The 16,813-nt window shown below is 39.8% G+C and overlaps 1 protein-coding gene across 1 annotated transcript in view; it reads left to right on the top strand.

The window, feature by feature from the left end:
* Positions 1–16,813, top strand: part of MAP3K5 (mitogen-activated protein kinase kinase kinase 5) — a 228,083-nt gene that overhangs the window by 210,625 nt on the left and 645 nt on the right. The window contains exons 26-29 of the mRNA XM_068985123.1: positions 6,975–7,218; positions 13,871–13,983; positions 14,963–15,075; positions 16,604–16,680. Coding sequence (XP_068841224.1) covers positions 6,975–7,218; positions 13,871–13,983; positions 14,963–15,075; positions 16,604–16,680 — 547 coding nt within the window. The remainder of the gene's footprint in view (positions 1–6,974; positions 7,219–13,870; positions 13,984–14,962; positions 15,076–16,603; positions 16,681–16,813) is intronic.

Here is a 16,813-nt window from a genome sequence, read left to right as displayed (position 1 = left end):
ATGAAACACTTTAAGCTTAGAGGGAGAGACAGGGACAAGGGACAACGCAGGGAGGCCTGTCTGCTCACGTGAGTGTCCCTGTGATGGGCGTTGCTCGAACCCAGCTCGTGTCCAGAGGAAGGCACACTCTATGAAAACAGTTTGCTCAGCAAAGTTTTCTGTCCTTCCACTGTGAAATTGGTTTCTTTGAGGCCACTAGGGGTCTCTGATGACAACTGAAATGACTCTATGAAAGCATTTTAAAAAGTGAGCAAAAAAAGAAAAAAGGGACTTCCCTTGCGGTCCAGTGTTAGAATTCCACACTTCTACTGCAGCGGGCACGGGTACAATACCTGGTCAGGGAGCTAAGATCCTGCAAGCTGCGTGGCATGGCCGAGAATAGTAATAATAAGTGGAAATTTCAGAGAATTGCTTTAAGAAAGTATTTTTTAATATTCCTCTCACGAAGCAGGAAGACAATATACACTCTACATCAATATGTATATGTTGAAATATATGAACAAGGGTAACCAGTTTCAAGCATTTGACAATTCCATTGATTTCCAAATGCCCCTAAAGATTTTGTTATACAATTAAGATTCAAAGAAACTACACTAAAAATACCTATCTTTTTAGTCTCCTGATAAAAATTCCTTTTAGACGACATGCTAAAGAAACCAACAAATTTAAAAGTATACCATCATCAGTACACACATTTCTTAGATGTGTTTGCTGAGAGGACCCAAATGTTGGCTTTTAAAGATTCTCTAATAAAAGGAATCAGAGCTCCTTGCAGAAATGGTTGATTTCCAGGCCTGCCTGGGGCAGAGGAAATTCAAGATGAACCTGTAAGTTACTGTGATGGCAAAAAGTAAGGAAGTGCACCAAAAGGATGGAAGCTGATACAAAGGACCCTGGAGACAGCTTGAAGGACTTTCCAAAAGTCTAAGCCAGGGCAAATTAAACAAAAAAATCAATAAAAATAATATTGGATTATATGTATAGAGTAAACTAAACAGCCACAAGTCCATACTGATATAAGTAATTGAATAAATATGTATATGGAGAAGAAAGGCCAATTATTTGTCTTAGTAGAATTCCAGTTAATACATGTAGAAGGGATGAGGGAAATAAAAAATCACCATTAGGCAAACACCACAGTAATAATTATTACAGTAAGAACCATCAATAGCTGCTGAGGTAAGCAGGAAAAATAATGCTGAGAAATGAGGTATTTGAATGGTCTCAGGGAATCTCCTGACAAGATATCTACTAACTACAAAGAGAAAACAGTGACACTCCCTTTACCAGAAGCTCAAGGTAAGCACCACTCACATAAGACACAGCAGCCTTGGGTACCTCCTGATGTGATGCTCTGAGAAGGACACAGCATCACCTTTGTGGTATAGGAGCCGAAAAGGCAAAGCCTCAACCTAATCTTGACAAGACATAAATGAACCAAAAATTTGAGGACCAGGACTCCTCAAAAGTGCAGAGGTCTTGGGGGATAGAGAAATACTAGGGTACTGTCACAGATTGGCAGAGACTGAGAGACATATGACAAATAATGCCACGTGGGATCCTAGATTAGAAAAAGGACATCCTTGGGAAAACAGTGAAATTCAAGTAAGGTCTGTAGATTAGGTTGATAGTAATGTATCCATGTGAATTTCCTGGGTTTGGTAACAGTGCCAAAGCTGTGTAAGCTGTTACAAATATTTAGAGCAAGCTGATAGTGGGTATACAAGGAACTCTCTGCATTGTTTTTTGCAACTTTTCTGTTATTCCAAAATTATTTCAAAATGAAAAGGAAAAATAAGAAAGTGTTTCATCTTCTTTCTTCTGGAAAAGAACACACAGAACAGAGAGTACTGAGTAAACCCCATATGAGTTTCTTTTTTTTTTCTCTCAGACTCTTTTACCACTTGTCTTCAAGGATCAGCCTGTGGGTTATTGGTAACACTGAGTATCTTTCATTACTCTTCAAGTACAGGCTGGTTGTGGGTGACCAGATGGCAAAATTCTGAGCATGAGACCGTGTTGGCCCAGCTAAGGCAGAGAGAATGCACAGTGCAGGCACACTTCTGATGGGAGCTCTAACTATTTAAACTGCTAGAGTCCTTGGTGTTACCCCCAGTTGTTAAGCTGAATCAGTCCCATGCCCCGTGTCCACATTAATATAAAATGACCAGCACCCCAAACTACATGCAGTGTTTAATGCAGGGATCGTACACCGCACTGACAAGTATTGTGATCCTACCATGTGTTAAAGAAGCTTGGTCTGGTTATTTTCCTCTGATGTGGCTGCCAGTTGGGGTGGAGTGGGCGTGAGGGGAGGTGGGGATCATATTGCTGTTTGATCCTCTCTTGTGTTTTGGAAACATGCACTCCCTTTAGTTTCCAACACATGGGCTTAATTGCTGTCCATTCATTCCAGAGTCCCCTCAGTCCCTGCCTTTCTCATGACACTTGGCTCTGTCCTGACTGTTCCCTCTGCTTTCCATTCTCCTCAGAGAGCTCATTTGTGCTTCCTTCTCTTAAGCTTCCCAGGTGGCTCAGACAGTAAAAAATCCACCTGCAATACAGGAGATCCAGGTTCGATCTCTAGGTTGGGAAGATCCCTTGAGGAAGGGAATGGCTACCTACTCTAGTAATTGTGCCTGGAGAACTCCATGGACAAAGGAGCCTGATGGGCTACAGCCCTTCAGGTTGCAAAGAGCTAGACATGACCGAGCAACTAACATTTCACTTCTCTCAAGTACCTCTTCCCCTTTCTCCACCTCAAGGCTTTCCCCTCCTCCAGAACCTGCCTAGGCCCTTCCATCTCCTTGAATCCATCAATAAGTAAGCCCCACACTAGGTTTAGTCATTGCAAATATACTTTACTTACCCCTTAGCACTCTTATTACATGTATCTGTGAATTATATATGTAGCTAGGTGTATAACTGAGAGCATCTAAGATAGTCAAGCTGAATTCATTTGTACTTGCAATTCCACGTTATCTTTGCATATGCTTTCATGACTCTTGTGTATATTTGCCCTAGTTCTCCTTTAGGTTGTTTCTTTTGGAGGATCAAGACCGGATGCTCTCTCTCATTTGCATGTTTTACAATATCTAATTTGATGATGTGTCCTCAGGAAGCCATCATGAAAGATCAAAATAACAAACCACTGTATTCACTTATAGTTTTCTACTTTCTTCAAATTATTGAGAAAAACTTTTAGTCCTTGGCACATAAGTAAAATGATGACATATGGTCATTTAAAGTGTACAGAGTTAGAGGAATGTAAGGGAACGTTTAAATGTAATAATAAGTATTAGAAATTTTCCCTCTCCTAAAGTGAGATTATATTCAATAAGACAATAAACCTTTAAAATTGTCTTTAAATTTTCAGTTTAGAGACCATAAGAAAAAAATTTAGAAAATTTAAAAAGGCCTATTCTTGCTCTAATTTAATATAGATTGAACTCTCTTATTTTTTTTTAATTTTTTTTTTTACTTTATTTTACTTTACAATACTGTATTGGTTTTGGCATACATTGACATGAATCCGCCACGTGTACATGAGCTCCCAAACATGAACCCCCCTCCCACCTCCCACCCCACATCATCCCTCCAGATTATCCCTGTGCACCAGCCCCAACCATGCTGCATCCTGCATCGAACATAGACTGGCGATTGATTTCTTACATGATAGTATACATGTTTCAATGCCATTCTCCCAAATCATCCCACCCTCTCTCTCTCTAAAGTCCACTCTACACATCTGTGTCTCTTTTGCTGTCTTGCATACAGGGTCATCATTACCATCTTTCTAAATTCCATATATATGTGTTAGTATTACTGTATTGGTGTTTTTCTTTCTGGCTTACTTCACTCAGTATAATCATTTTTTTAAAAATATTTATTTGGCAATGCCAGGTCTTAGTTGTACAGCACATGGGATCTAGTTCCCCAACCAGGTATTAAACCCGGGCTCCATGCATTGGGAGTGCTGTCTTAGCCACTGGATCACCAGGGAAGTCCTCTTATTTTTAAAGATTTTTTTTCACTATTTTGTTCCCTTATAAATAATCCTGGAGTCAATCCTAGTAAGATAACTTCCATTCTGCCAACATTTTTTATGAAGCTAATATGGCTCAGCCCCTGTAGCAGGTTTATGTAAATTAAACACCTGATTTTGAGTTATACCTACAGCTAACACACAGAATGAAGACAAAAGGGCTTCCCTGGTGGCTCAGACAGTAAAGAGTGCCTGCAATGCGGGAAACTCGGGTTCTAGATCCCCTGGAGAAGGAAATGGCAACCCACTCCAGTGTTCTTGCCTGAGAAATCCCATGGACAGAGGAGTCTGGCAGGCTACGGTCTGTGGTGTCGCAAAGAGTCAGACACAACTGAGCGACTAACACAAAGAATACTATAGATGAACTAGGAAATAGAATTTTGGAAGGAGAAAGGCGATGGTGCAGACAGCAGAATAGAGGTGGAGTTTGGCTAACCTTAAGAGATAAAGGGTAAGGATGTGGAGAAATTAGAACTTTTGTGCACTGTTGGTGAGACTATAACATGGTGCAGTCACTATGGAAAACCAATATGTGGCTCCTCAAAAAAAATAAAAATTACCATATGTTCTTTTGGGTATATATTCAAAAGAATTGAAAGCAGGATCTCAAATAGATAATTGCCCACCCAAGTTCACAGCAGCAGTATTCACAATAATAAAGAAGTAGAAGCAACACAAGTGTCCATTGATAGATGAATGGATAAACAAAGTGTGGAATATGCAAACAATGGAGTACTACACAGCCTTCAAAAGGAAGGAAAGTCTGACACGTGCAACAGCATGGATGAAGTTTAAGGACATTATACCAAACACAGGTCAATAAGGCAAAGACCGAACAGTTCCCTGGAAGATTTGGCAATGAATTGGCCCTTTGGCTGCATTGCTGTAGCAGCTATGTTAGAGCAGTGGGAGGGGTCTTCCATCACTCCCACTGGTGCCCTCCCCCAACACAGGGGCTCTTCAGCGGTGGTTCATGGACTCTCAGAATTGGCTTCATGGAGTCAGTGAGCCCTCAAGAAACAGGGCAAATGCTGTCTGAATGTGCTTCTTTTCTGCATGGCTCTCGTCAGATTCTTGGTGGGTTCTGTGATCTAATGAAAGCTCCACATGCCCATAATGAGATATCACCCCAGACTTGTGGGAATGGCTAGCATTAAAAAGAATACAAATAACAAATGTTGGCAAGGATGTGGAGAAAAAAGAACCCTCCTACACTGCTAGTGGGAATGTAAACTGTTGCAGCTACTATAGAGAACAGTATAGAGATGGCTCAAAACACTAAAAATATCATATGACCCATCAGCTTCACTCCTGGGTATGTATTGGAAAGGAACAAAAGCACTAATTTGAAAAAATACACTTTTTCCAATGTTCATAGCAGCATTATTTACAGTTGCCAAGTTATGGAAACCACCTAAGTGTCCTTTAACACATAAAGAAGATGTGGTGTGTGTGTGTAAATGTGTGTCTGTGATGGGATACTGCTGCTGCTGCTGCTCCTAAGTCGCCTCAGTCGTGTCCAACTCTGTGCAACCCCATAGACAGAAGCCCACCAGGCTCCCCTGTCCCTGGGATTCTCAAGGCAAAAACACTGGAGTGGGTTGCCATGTCCTTCTCCAGTGCATGAAAGTGAAAAGTGACAGTGAAGTCGCTTAGTCGTGTCCGACTCTTAGCGACCCCATGGACTGCAGCCCACCAGGCTCCTCCCTCCATGGGATTCTCCAGGCAAGAGTACTGGAGTGGGTTGCCATTGGCTTCTCTGGTGATGGGGTACTACTCAGCCATAAAAAGGAATGAAATTGTGCTCTTTGCAGCAACATGACATGGATGGACTTGAAGAACCTTATGCTAAAGTAAAGTCAGACAGAGACAAACACTGTATGATATCATTTATATGTGGAATCTAAAAAAGACAATAAGCTAGTGAATAAAACACTGATACAGAGAACAAATTAGTATTTACCAGTGGGGAGAGGGAATGGGAAAGGGGCAGTACAGGGGTACAGGGAAAATAAGGGTCATTCTAGGATTATATGAAATACGTGTGAAACTTTTGAAAATTGTAAAGAATTATAGAATTTAAAGAATGTTTCTTTGAAAATAAAAGTTTCATGTGTCATAGCATATGGAGCCAAGTCCAATATTTCTGTTACCCTGATTTTACTTAAATTAAGAATGTAATTCCTTTTGGGGGGCCCATTTTGAGAACCTAATCACAATGTATAATGGTTTTTCCCATCAGAAGGTATCCTCCCAATTCTGAAGTGACCTGCAGATGAACTCTTGGCCTACAGTCTGTTTAAACTGGAGACTTGTAACTTTTGTACTTTAAATCTGAGTGGTGAGTCAGTAGGTTAGCATAGGACACACACTAAAAATTAACCTAATAGTCAAAAAGTCAAAAGCAGATAGGCCTGCTAGAGTGAATATAAAGAATGTGTGTGTATTTTCAGTACTCGCCCCTCCCACCTCCACACATTTTGAATGTTACAAGCAAAAAGCATTCTGTCTTCCTACTTTTGTTTATACAATCTCTCTATATCTCACTTTCCTCATTTTCTAAGTGAGTTAATAGTTGACAGAATCAAAACTATGAATTTTAATTGTATAAACAAATTTTCATATTATTAACAGGTTTTTACACAATTGCCTATCTGATTTTAACAGATTACCCACGTATCTTATGTGCTGTGTGAACATTTTTCTTCTGTTTGAGTTAGATCATTCTGAGTTTACATATCTTATAAATTTTGCAAGTCTGCTGGAAGAACAAATCTGAAATAATGTGCAGAAGAAATCCATCCTCACTTTTGGAAAAGCAGTTGGGAATACACCTTATTGATAGCAGGGGAGATGACATTCATGTCTTAAGAAATTAAGGCAGTCATTCTTATTTCATTAAGATTGTTGTTGATCGTATGCTTAACAGAACTGAGGCCACATTTCAGCCTTGCATCTGAGAGTGATACTGCCGATCAAGAAGACTTGGATGCAGAAGGTGACCATGATGAACGGCCTTCAAATCAAACTGTCCGAAGACCTCATGCAGTCCTTGAAGACGCGGTGGCCACCTCAGGGGTGAGCACGCTCAGTTCTACTGTATCCCATGACTCCCAGAGTGCTCACCGATCACTGAATGTACAACTTGGAAGGATGAAAATAGAAACAAATAGGTAAGGCCTATTCCAATGTGGGTGGGTTTCTTTTTTCTTACTTTTATATAAGTGCATGTGCTTGGAGTCTACCTTAAAGATTGGTCCATAGAGTATACATAAGGTAATTCCTTTTTCCCATTCATATAACCTTGATTTCATTCTTTATTAAAATGAGAGTTTCATTTTAGCCTCTTCAGTCAAATATGTTTTCTGCTTCTCCCAGTTCAGTCCTTCAGCACCTCTTCTTTGATCACTGCACTAAGATTTTCAGAGTAACTTAGTTGTAACCTCATAGACTGTTTGGGATGCAGGCTCAGAGCAACATGTACCATCCAGTAGATAGCTGAAAGACAAGAAAAGAGTCTGTGATCTTGAGACCCATGACTTGGAATATCAGGTTCTTTCAGGAGAGGAAGAGCTCTGTTCTTAAAGAGAGAAAACTAATGGTTCAAAAGTTTTTCATTTTAGAACCTTAAAATGATGATCCATTGACCACATTTATGATTTTATTTTTAATATGCTGTATCATATCTGGAGTTTAATTTTTCTTTGTGAATTTGATAACACAGAACTCACATGATCAGGTTATTAAGTGAACAGGAAATATGTCCTTGTGCTTCACAAGATGTTGACACAGTTCAAGGTCTGAATCTTTATGATTTATAGCTTCCTGTGCTGGTTACCGTTGACATGTGGTAAACTGACTTTATGACTTTGGGTTGACAGGGAAAACTTTTTTATTATTTATATTTTTGGAGTGAATCAATAAACATTGTTCAAATATTTAGAAACCTTAGTTGAAAATCCAAGTTATTCACCAGGAAGATAAAAATATTTTATTTCTGGTCGTAAGTTTGGGTTCTTAATAAGCTTGAATACCAAGCTTGTATGAGTAGTACCAACCAACCTCATCCTATATTTAGAAACTTGAATTTTAGTTGCATGATTCAGTAAATCCATACTTAGCCTCTACAGTTTACATACAGAAATCTTTCTGAATAAAGGGCAAGTGGCTTTCTTGTTTCTGTATCCTGGATTAAAAAAAAAATTGATTTATTTATTTGGCAACATCAGGTCTCAGTTGCTGCACGTGGAATCTTTGTTGGGTCACGTGGGATCTCTTGTTGCGATACATGGCCTCAGTAGTTGTGGTGTGCGAACTCTCTAGCTTAGTAGCCCCACTACATGTGGGATCTTAGTTCCCTCATCAGGGATCAAACCCATGTCCCCTGCATTGCAAGCAGATTCTTAACCACTGGACCAACAGGGAAGTTCCCTTTTCCCAGTCTTGTCCTCTGAAACCCACCTCTTTACTTCCTACCTGTTACTTAGTGGAAAAGAATTGGAGTCTTTCCTAAGATTTCATTTAAATCTTCATGTCCTTCATTTCCTCCTCTTCTCAAGCAATATGGGCTTCCCTCCTAGCTCAGTTGGTAAAAAATCCACCTGCAATGCAGGAGACCCTGATTCAATTCCTGGGTTGGGAAGATCCACTGTAGAAGGGATGGGCTACCCATTCCAGTGTTCTTGGGCTTCCCTTGTGGCTCAGCTGGTAAAGAATCCGCCTGCAATGTGGGAGACCTGGGTTCAGTCTCTGGGTTGGGAAGATCCCCCTGGAGAAGGGAAAGGCTACCCACTCCAGTATTCTGGCCTGGAGAATCCCATGGACTGCAAAGAGTCGGACATGACTGAGCAACTTTCAGTTTCACTCAAGCAATAGTCCCATTATGATTCTCCATCCATTAGAGCAGCTGTTGACTTTAGTCACTTCTCTTTAATTTACTCTCTGGCACCCAGTCCTGAAGGGCGTTGTGTTTTCATACCTTTCTCTGATTTCAGGAGGAGGAGAGTGCACTCATGACTGTTTAGGTCCCACCACCCTCCCAGCTCTGCCCACGGCTTCCAGACAGTAAAGCTACTTTATTTACCAGTGAGCCAGTACGTTTGCTCTTCTGGCTCCTGAACCTTCTGTGTACTTACCCTGGCTTATGTCAATAGAACATGCCTCTCCTAAGTGCAGCCTCTTCCTTCTCTCCTCAGCCCATTTGCATTACCCTGACTTACCACCCCCATGGTCCCCATCATCTGTCCACCATGCTTGCTCCACCCGTGGTCCCTGGGCACTGCCCTTCCCCGGCTGCTTTCTTCACATCTCTTTCCTGAGGGTATCAGATAGCTAAGGGCCTGCTCCCCACATCTGCCCACAGGAATTACCATGTCTTTATTACATTAGGATGTTGTTGAAGTTCTTACAAAGCCCACTCATTTATGTTTTCTATGTATTTACACGCACATGTGTGAAATCTCTATGGTTACTGGCCTCCTTTTTTTCTTTTTCTAGTAGAATCTCCCACAGCTCCTCCATCAGCCCTAGAAAAGTGAGACAGGGCACAACATTCACTTCACGTAGGGATGTAAAGAAAGGGCGGCTGCATTAGGACAGGTGCCAACAAGGGGCTGGTCATGTCTACACCGGTCCTTGTAATTTTCAGTTGAATATTACTTGATATACAGATGTACATATATTGCAAAATAAACTTGAGGAAATGTTAATGTATTTTTAGGAAAGGGTATAATCCTCAGGTTAGAAATAGTAAGTTTATATTTAGGATAATCACTGATGAATATCTATCCAGCTCTTGATTATTCGATCATCAATAATATTAAATAGTAGAAAGTAGCAAAATAGCTTTAGGAAGCATGTTTTACTTAAATATAAAGTATATGCTCACCTAAAATGTTCTGAAAATAATTCATTTCACATAAGGAATTGGGACGATATTGCAGAGGTAGTTAAAATCTAACTCAGGAGGAGCTGACTTGTTATCTGATTTCCCTTTCCTGCAATTCTGGAATTACCCACCAACCCAGCTCCCCACCCTCACCTATCTGAGTTAAAAAATTGACCTCATGGCTGATCCTTGCCAAATTTTTCTGGCACAGAGAGGCAGTCAATTGCCTTGGTTTCAAAGGATTTCCCTATTAACAGAAGACTAAGTGAAAACAAAACTGATGGACTGGATATGGCCTAAAAATAAATAATTCTGAAAGCTGGATTCGGGACAAAATGAGGTGGCCTGTCAGTGCTTTGCTTCCAATGTTAAGTTCTGGCTTTTAGGATAAAAAGGAAATACATAGTCTAAATGCGTGCATGCTAAGTTGCTTCAGTCATGTCCAACTCTCTGTGACCCTATGGACCATAGCCCGCCAGGCTCCTCTCCCTGTCCATGGAATTCTTCAGGCAAGAATATTGGAGTGGGTTGCCATGCCCTCTTCCAGGGGATCTTTCTGACCCAGGGTCTCCTGCAGCTCCTGTACTGCAGGCAGACTCTTTATGGCTGAGTCACCAGGGAAGCCCATAGTCTAGATAGACATAGTTAAATTCTAGAAAATTTCACTGTGTGTTCTTTGAGCAAAGCAGTAAGAATACTGCAGTATGAATACTATCGCTATTCATACTGTAAATTAGCATGAAAGACAAAAATATATACCAGACCAAAAATTGCCAAATTAAAAGTTCATACTGAGCTGGCTGAAACTTTCTCTGAATACCATTTGTGTTGGAGTAGATAAGTCTCCCTTAATCCTCTCCTTCTTTCCTTCTTTCATTTCTACTGCGTAATCCATTCAAGTGTACACTGTTTACTCCACAGTTGTCTTTAAACAAGCTCTTCCTGTAACCAGTCTCTGTCTGCCTCCCACTGTTTTCTTTTTGTCTCACCTACTCACCTACTTTGCCAGCAAAGGTCCGTCTAGTCATAGCTATGGTTTCTCCAGTAGTCATGTATGGATGTGAAAGTTGGACTATGAAAAAAGCTGAGTGCCAAAGAATTGATGTTTTTGAACTGTGGTGTTGGAGAAGACTCTTGAGAGTCCTTTGGACAGCAAGGATATCTAACCAGTCCATCCTAAAGGCAATCAGTCCTGTATATTCATTGGATGGACTGATGCTGAAGCTGAAACTCCAATACTTTGGCTACCTGATTCAAAGAACTGACTCACTGGAAAGTACTCTGATGCTGGGAAAGATTGAAGGCGGGAGGAGAAGGGGACAACAGAGGATGAGCTGGTTGGATGGTATCACTGACTCAATGGACATGAGTTTGAGTAAACTCCAGGAGTTGGTGATGGACAGGGAGGCCTGGCGTACTGCAGTCCACGGGGTCACAAAGAGTCGGACACGACTGAGCAACTGAACTGAATTGAACTGAACTCTACTATAACCCTTTCTTCTACCTGATAGCCTCCCATGTCTCTGTCCTGTGGGAAAGGGGTGGAACCTGGAGATCAGGGAGACAAACCCTAATGAACCCTGGGAGGCCTCTTGTCCAGTGCCTGAGTCTGCAGCAGAGAACAGACAGCCCTTCTTAAAGGCCAAACACTGTGTTTGGCATTCTACCTATACTGATTCTCATCAATGATTACAGTAAATCCTCTCAGAAAGTTCTACTCTTCCTTTTTACAAATGAGAAAACTGAAGCCCAGAGGCATTCAGTCATTTGTCAAGGTTAACACAGAAAGCTTATGGCTGAACCAGGATACAGGCCCAGGGCTGTCTCCAGCTGGGCTGTGCTGCTTTCAAACCATGTCAACTGAAGCAGAAACAAGCTTTTGGAATGGAATCTGGTCCTGAGTTAAATCTATCAATACTTAGAAAGTAAAACAAATAGAGATTGTTAAGAGCCATGAAACAATATACCTTGATGATCTTATACATAATTATATTTGTTGTTCAGTCACTCAGTCATGTCCTACTCTTTGCAACCCCATGGACTGCAGTACGCCAGGCTTCCCTGTCCTTCACCATCTCCTGGAGTTTGCTCAAACTCATGTCCATTGAGTCAGTGATGCCATCCAACCATCTCATCCTCTGTCATCCCCTTCTCCTCTGCCTTCAATTATTCCCAGCATCAGGGTATTTTCAAATGAGTCAGCTCTTTGCATCAGGTGGCCAAAGTACTGGAGCTTCAGCTTCAGCATCAGTGCTTCCAATGAATATTCAAGGTTGATTTCCTTTAGGATTGACTGGTTTGATTTCCATGCAGTCCAAGGGATGCTCAAGAGTCACCAAGTTCAAAAGCATCAATTCTTTGGTGCTCAGTCTTCTTTATGGTCCAACTTTCACATCCATACATGACTACTAGAAAAACCATAGCTTTGACTCTATGGATTTTTTTGGTGGCTCAGACAGTAAAGAGTCTGCCTGCAATGCAGGAGACCCAAGTTCAGTCCCTGGGTCGGGAAGATCTCCCGGAGAAGGAAATGGCAACCCACTCCAGCATTCTTGCCTGGAAAATCCCATGGACAGAGGAGCCTGGGGGGCTACAATCCACGGGGTCACAAAGAGTCGACGTGACTGATGAACTTCACTTTCACTTTGTCAGCAAAGTAATGTCTCTGCTTTTTAATATGCTGTCTAGATTTGTCATAGATTGTCTAGATTTTCTTCCAAGGAGCAAGCATCTTTTAATTTCATGGCTGCAGTTACTATCTGCAGTGATTTTTGGAGCCCAAGAAAATAAAGTCTGTCACTGTTTCCATTGTTTCCCCATCTATCTTAAAGTATTACAATTCTGAATTCAAGTTACTCAAAGATAGTTTTCTAAAAACTCAGAACATCTCTGTTCACAACTTGGAATGTTTCCCCAGTAATGGGAATGGTGAATAGGTTACTACTTGGCTGTTGGTTGTGCAGTGAACCTTTCACCAGGCTCCCCCGTCCCTGGGATTCTCAAAGCAAGAACACTGGAGTGGGTTGCCATTTCCTTCTCCAAGGCATGAAAGTGAAAAGTGAAATTGAAGATGTAAAATAATACTTCTCCTTATTTCTTTGGAGAATGTATCAGATACCAATGGGGAACTGAATGTACCAGGAACACAGCTGTCATTTTACTCAGTTCATTGCTCCCCTTAGAAGGCAGAAAAATAACAGTAACAAACACAACAACCCAAGCAATCTTCATTAACGTTTACTGAGGACTGATTGTGTGCCAGGTACTGTTGGTGACCTCCTCTATAGTTGTGAAGTAAAAGTGTTAGTCGCTCGGTCATATCCAATGCTTTGCTCCTCCGTCCATGGAATTCTCCAGGCAAGAATACTGGGGTGGGTTGCCGTTCCCTTCTCCAGGGGATCTTCCTGACCCAGGAATCAAACCCAGGTCTCCTGCATTGCAGGCAGATTCTTTACTGTCTGAACCACCAGGGAAGAGTTACTTCTCAAATTTTCATAGTTTAAAAGGAAGTGAGTACCTTTCTTCTTTGCACTCATTGCCTATTGTATTACCGGTGTTGACCAACTTTTTTGATGAGGGGCTATGCAGGTAAACACCATATATAAATTTGTTTGCCATTATGGTCATAAAAGGGAACAGAACAACATTTCTGAATCAGCCAATTAGGGGTGCAAGTTTTAAATTCTTGTCTGGAAGCACACTTTCTAGAGCTTTGCTCAACTTGGATGTCTGTGGGTCTGGGAGCTTATTACATATGTAGAAACTCAGAGCTCCCTAACCAACCCTGCTCCCCAGCCATCTGCTGGATCAGAATCTGCGTTTCAATAAAACCCCAGGATGTCTGTGTTCATTACAGCTTGAGAACCTTTGTCTAGAAGGTCATTCTGTGGCTGCTCCCACTTTATTATCCTGTCAACCAGTATAATTTCCTTCTGCAGATTACTGGAAGAATTGGTTCAGAAAGAGAAAGAATTACAAGCACTCCTTCATCAAGCTATTGAAGAGAAAGACCAAGAAATTAAACACCTGAAGCTTAAGTCCCAGCCAATAGGTGAATAGCAGAAAATTTTAAAGTAATATTGTTCAGCCAAACTCCCACAGAAAACTAGAAAGTCAACAGGCAAACTTTATGTCATGGCTTCTTCAGCATCTGTCACTTGTACCACAACTACAAGCAGAAATTGCTGTACAAAAATATCCAATTCTTAATTGTAGCAAACCATTATTTCTTATATGTACAGTAAAAATGATTCATAATTATCTTTTCCTGAGATTATATACTATTGAGGTAAATAGGGATCTCCATTTTTTTGTCTTTATTTCTTTTTAAGGATTTCACAGTGAAATTACTAGAATAATATAATACTATTTTGGTCATTTTGCATTTGTATTCTGTGTATTCTAGTGTTTTATAATTTGACAAGGCTTAAGTAGAATAAAGATAAAGCAATAGCAAGTCATAAGTTGAATATACTTTAAACTAATAAAATGTTTTGTCAATTATATCTGGTTTTTTTTTTTAAGTCATAAATTGGAACTTTAAAGAAATCTATTCTGTGAGAAATTGGGGATGGAAGATAATCTTTAGGCAATCTTATTTAGCCCATTTAGAGGAAAATAAAAGTCATTATTTTTTGTTCAGATATAAGGTCCTTCCACATTATTGCAACTAGTGGAAAAAGAGATTATTATAATTATATGGTTCTCTGCTAATTATGCTCATCTTTGTTGCCTGAAAAACACACAGTATAATTTTGATGCATCATTTTATTCTGAGGCTATAAAATTGATACGAAACCACAAGGTGGAAGTATCATTAATTATTGTTAGTGACTCTCCATTTACTAGCATATTAAGCAGCCTCAAAGAGTTTGATTTATATTATCTTGTAGACTGCCGATCTCAATGGTTTCTATTAATTATCCTGTGATGGAGAAAAGTCTGTTAAAGTATCAGTAAATGTTGACTATCAAATGACCTCTGAAGCTAAGAATGTCCCTCCTTATCCCCCAACCCCAATTCTGTTCTAGATATTCCTGGGTTGCCTGTGTGTCACTCCAGTTCTCCTTGCACAAACACTGAAGATTCTGAACTTACTGACTGGCTGAGAGAAAACGGAGCCGATGAAGACACTATAAGTCGGGTAAAGAAAACATTCCATGAGACAAACATTTTTTCACTAGTTTCCTAATGCTGAGTGCCTACTATGTGCCAGGCACGGGGGATACACTGGTGAGAAACTGATCCAGCCCTGCCTTCCTGAGGCTCATAGACTAGGGTAGGCAGACGATAATCAAAGAATTCCACATGTACAAATATAATTATGTCCTGGTCAAGTCTGTAAAGGAAAGGTTATCAGGTATTAGGAGACAGAGGGAGGGAGAAGTTGGGGAAGGTTCTTTGAAAAGATAATTGGCAAACTGGAATCTAAAGGAATGCTTAGGAATAAACTGTATGTCTGTTCTGGGATGGGGGAAAGACAAAAAGGGAAAACCATTTGGGGTGGAGGACAGAAACAGTGAGGCAGAAAAAAGCTCTGTGGTCCAGAACCCGTAAGGATTTTTGTGCTGTTTCATTGAAAATAAAGAAGAGGAAAAACCAAGACAAGAACTAAAAGGAAAAATTCTTCCGCTTCTCATTCTTTCTCTTGTTTTTTAACTCTTAAATTCTTATGTGACATTCTTAGATTCCACTGGGCAGCAGCTATTTATTGTTACTTAATGAAATAGACTAGTTACTGAACTTATATCAGAAACAAACACTTTCAATACAAACTATATTATATAGGGAACTTTTGTAGTTAGCATGAATAGATTTCTTTATGTTGTAAGATCACATATATGTGCAGTAAGAGGTTATATTTCTATTATTTTATAGAAATAATAAATAGTTTATATAAATAGGAAATATTTATTTTAATACTATTTATGTATTTAATATTATTTATTTTAATATTATGTTGATTTCAGTTTTGTATTTAAATTTTTTAAATGACTAAGAAAAAAGATGAATTTCTTTTGGCTTGATAATTTATTAGATTGCTTAATAAAACTTAGGAGTCTCCTTAGAAATCTGCAAGCAAATTACAAAAATTAAAAGGAGTTTCTCATCTTTGGGAAATATTTATCCAATCAAATTTTCCAAAATATTTTCCCCTCTAACTTAGACTCAAATAAAAATTAAGGAGTAGTCATTGATGACACACTAAATCACTGACCTTTTTGAAAGATTTAAAATAAAAAGCTTCATTTAAATTCAGGACTCTGAATTTGTACTAAGTATTGGAAAGTTTTCCGAAATGAAGTGTAAACAACACATTTTACCCACTGGGAAAAAATTGAGCTACAAGGCACTAAACCTTTTAAATACAAACATTATCTTATAAGCAGCAGATGTAATTACAAGCAAGTCTTACCTATTCATCAGAAGACCATTCAGAAGTACTGTGTCACTTGTCATCTTTCTGCTCCTAGAAGTCGTGTGGATGTAATTCTTTGTAATTATTTTGTAATGGGGGAACTTTTTTCTAATAATTCCAAAAGATTCTGTCTTTAGTGAATTTCCTTTTAGATTTATTTTTCATTATTGCAAGGTTTACATTATGGATAGTTTGCTGCTTATGGAAGTGCAAAAGACATCTTACTTTTGTGTGTATTTTACTTTCTCCACAGTTTTTGGCTGAGGATTATTCATTAATGGATGTTCTCTACTATGTTACACGTGATGATTTAAAATGCCTGAGACTAAGGTACCACTTTTCTTTCTGTTCAGTCTCATCATGATGGAAAGAGCACTGGGCTGAGATCAAGAAGCCTGGGTCCCTTCCCAGATGATTGCTAACTAGCTCTAACTAGCTCTCCAGTCTTGAGTAGAGTGCTTGA

Source organism: Capricornis sumatraensis, chromosome 13 (assembly GCF_032405125.1).
Source record: "Capricornis sumatraensis isolate serow.1 chromosome 13, serow.2, whole genome shotgun sequence".
Lineage (NCBI taxonomy): Eukaryota > Metazoa > Chordata > Mammalia > Artiodactyla > Bovidae > Capricornis > Capricornis sumatraensis.
Note: the sequence above shows the minus strand (reverse complement) of the source record. Positions and strands in the feature narration are given on the sequence as shown.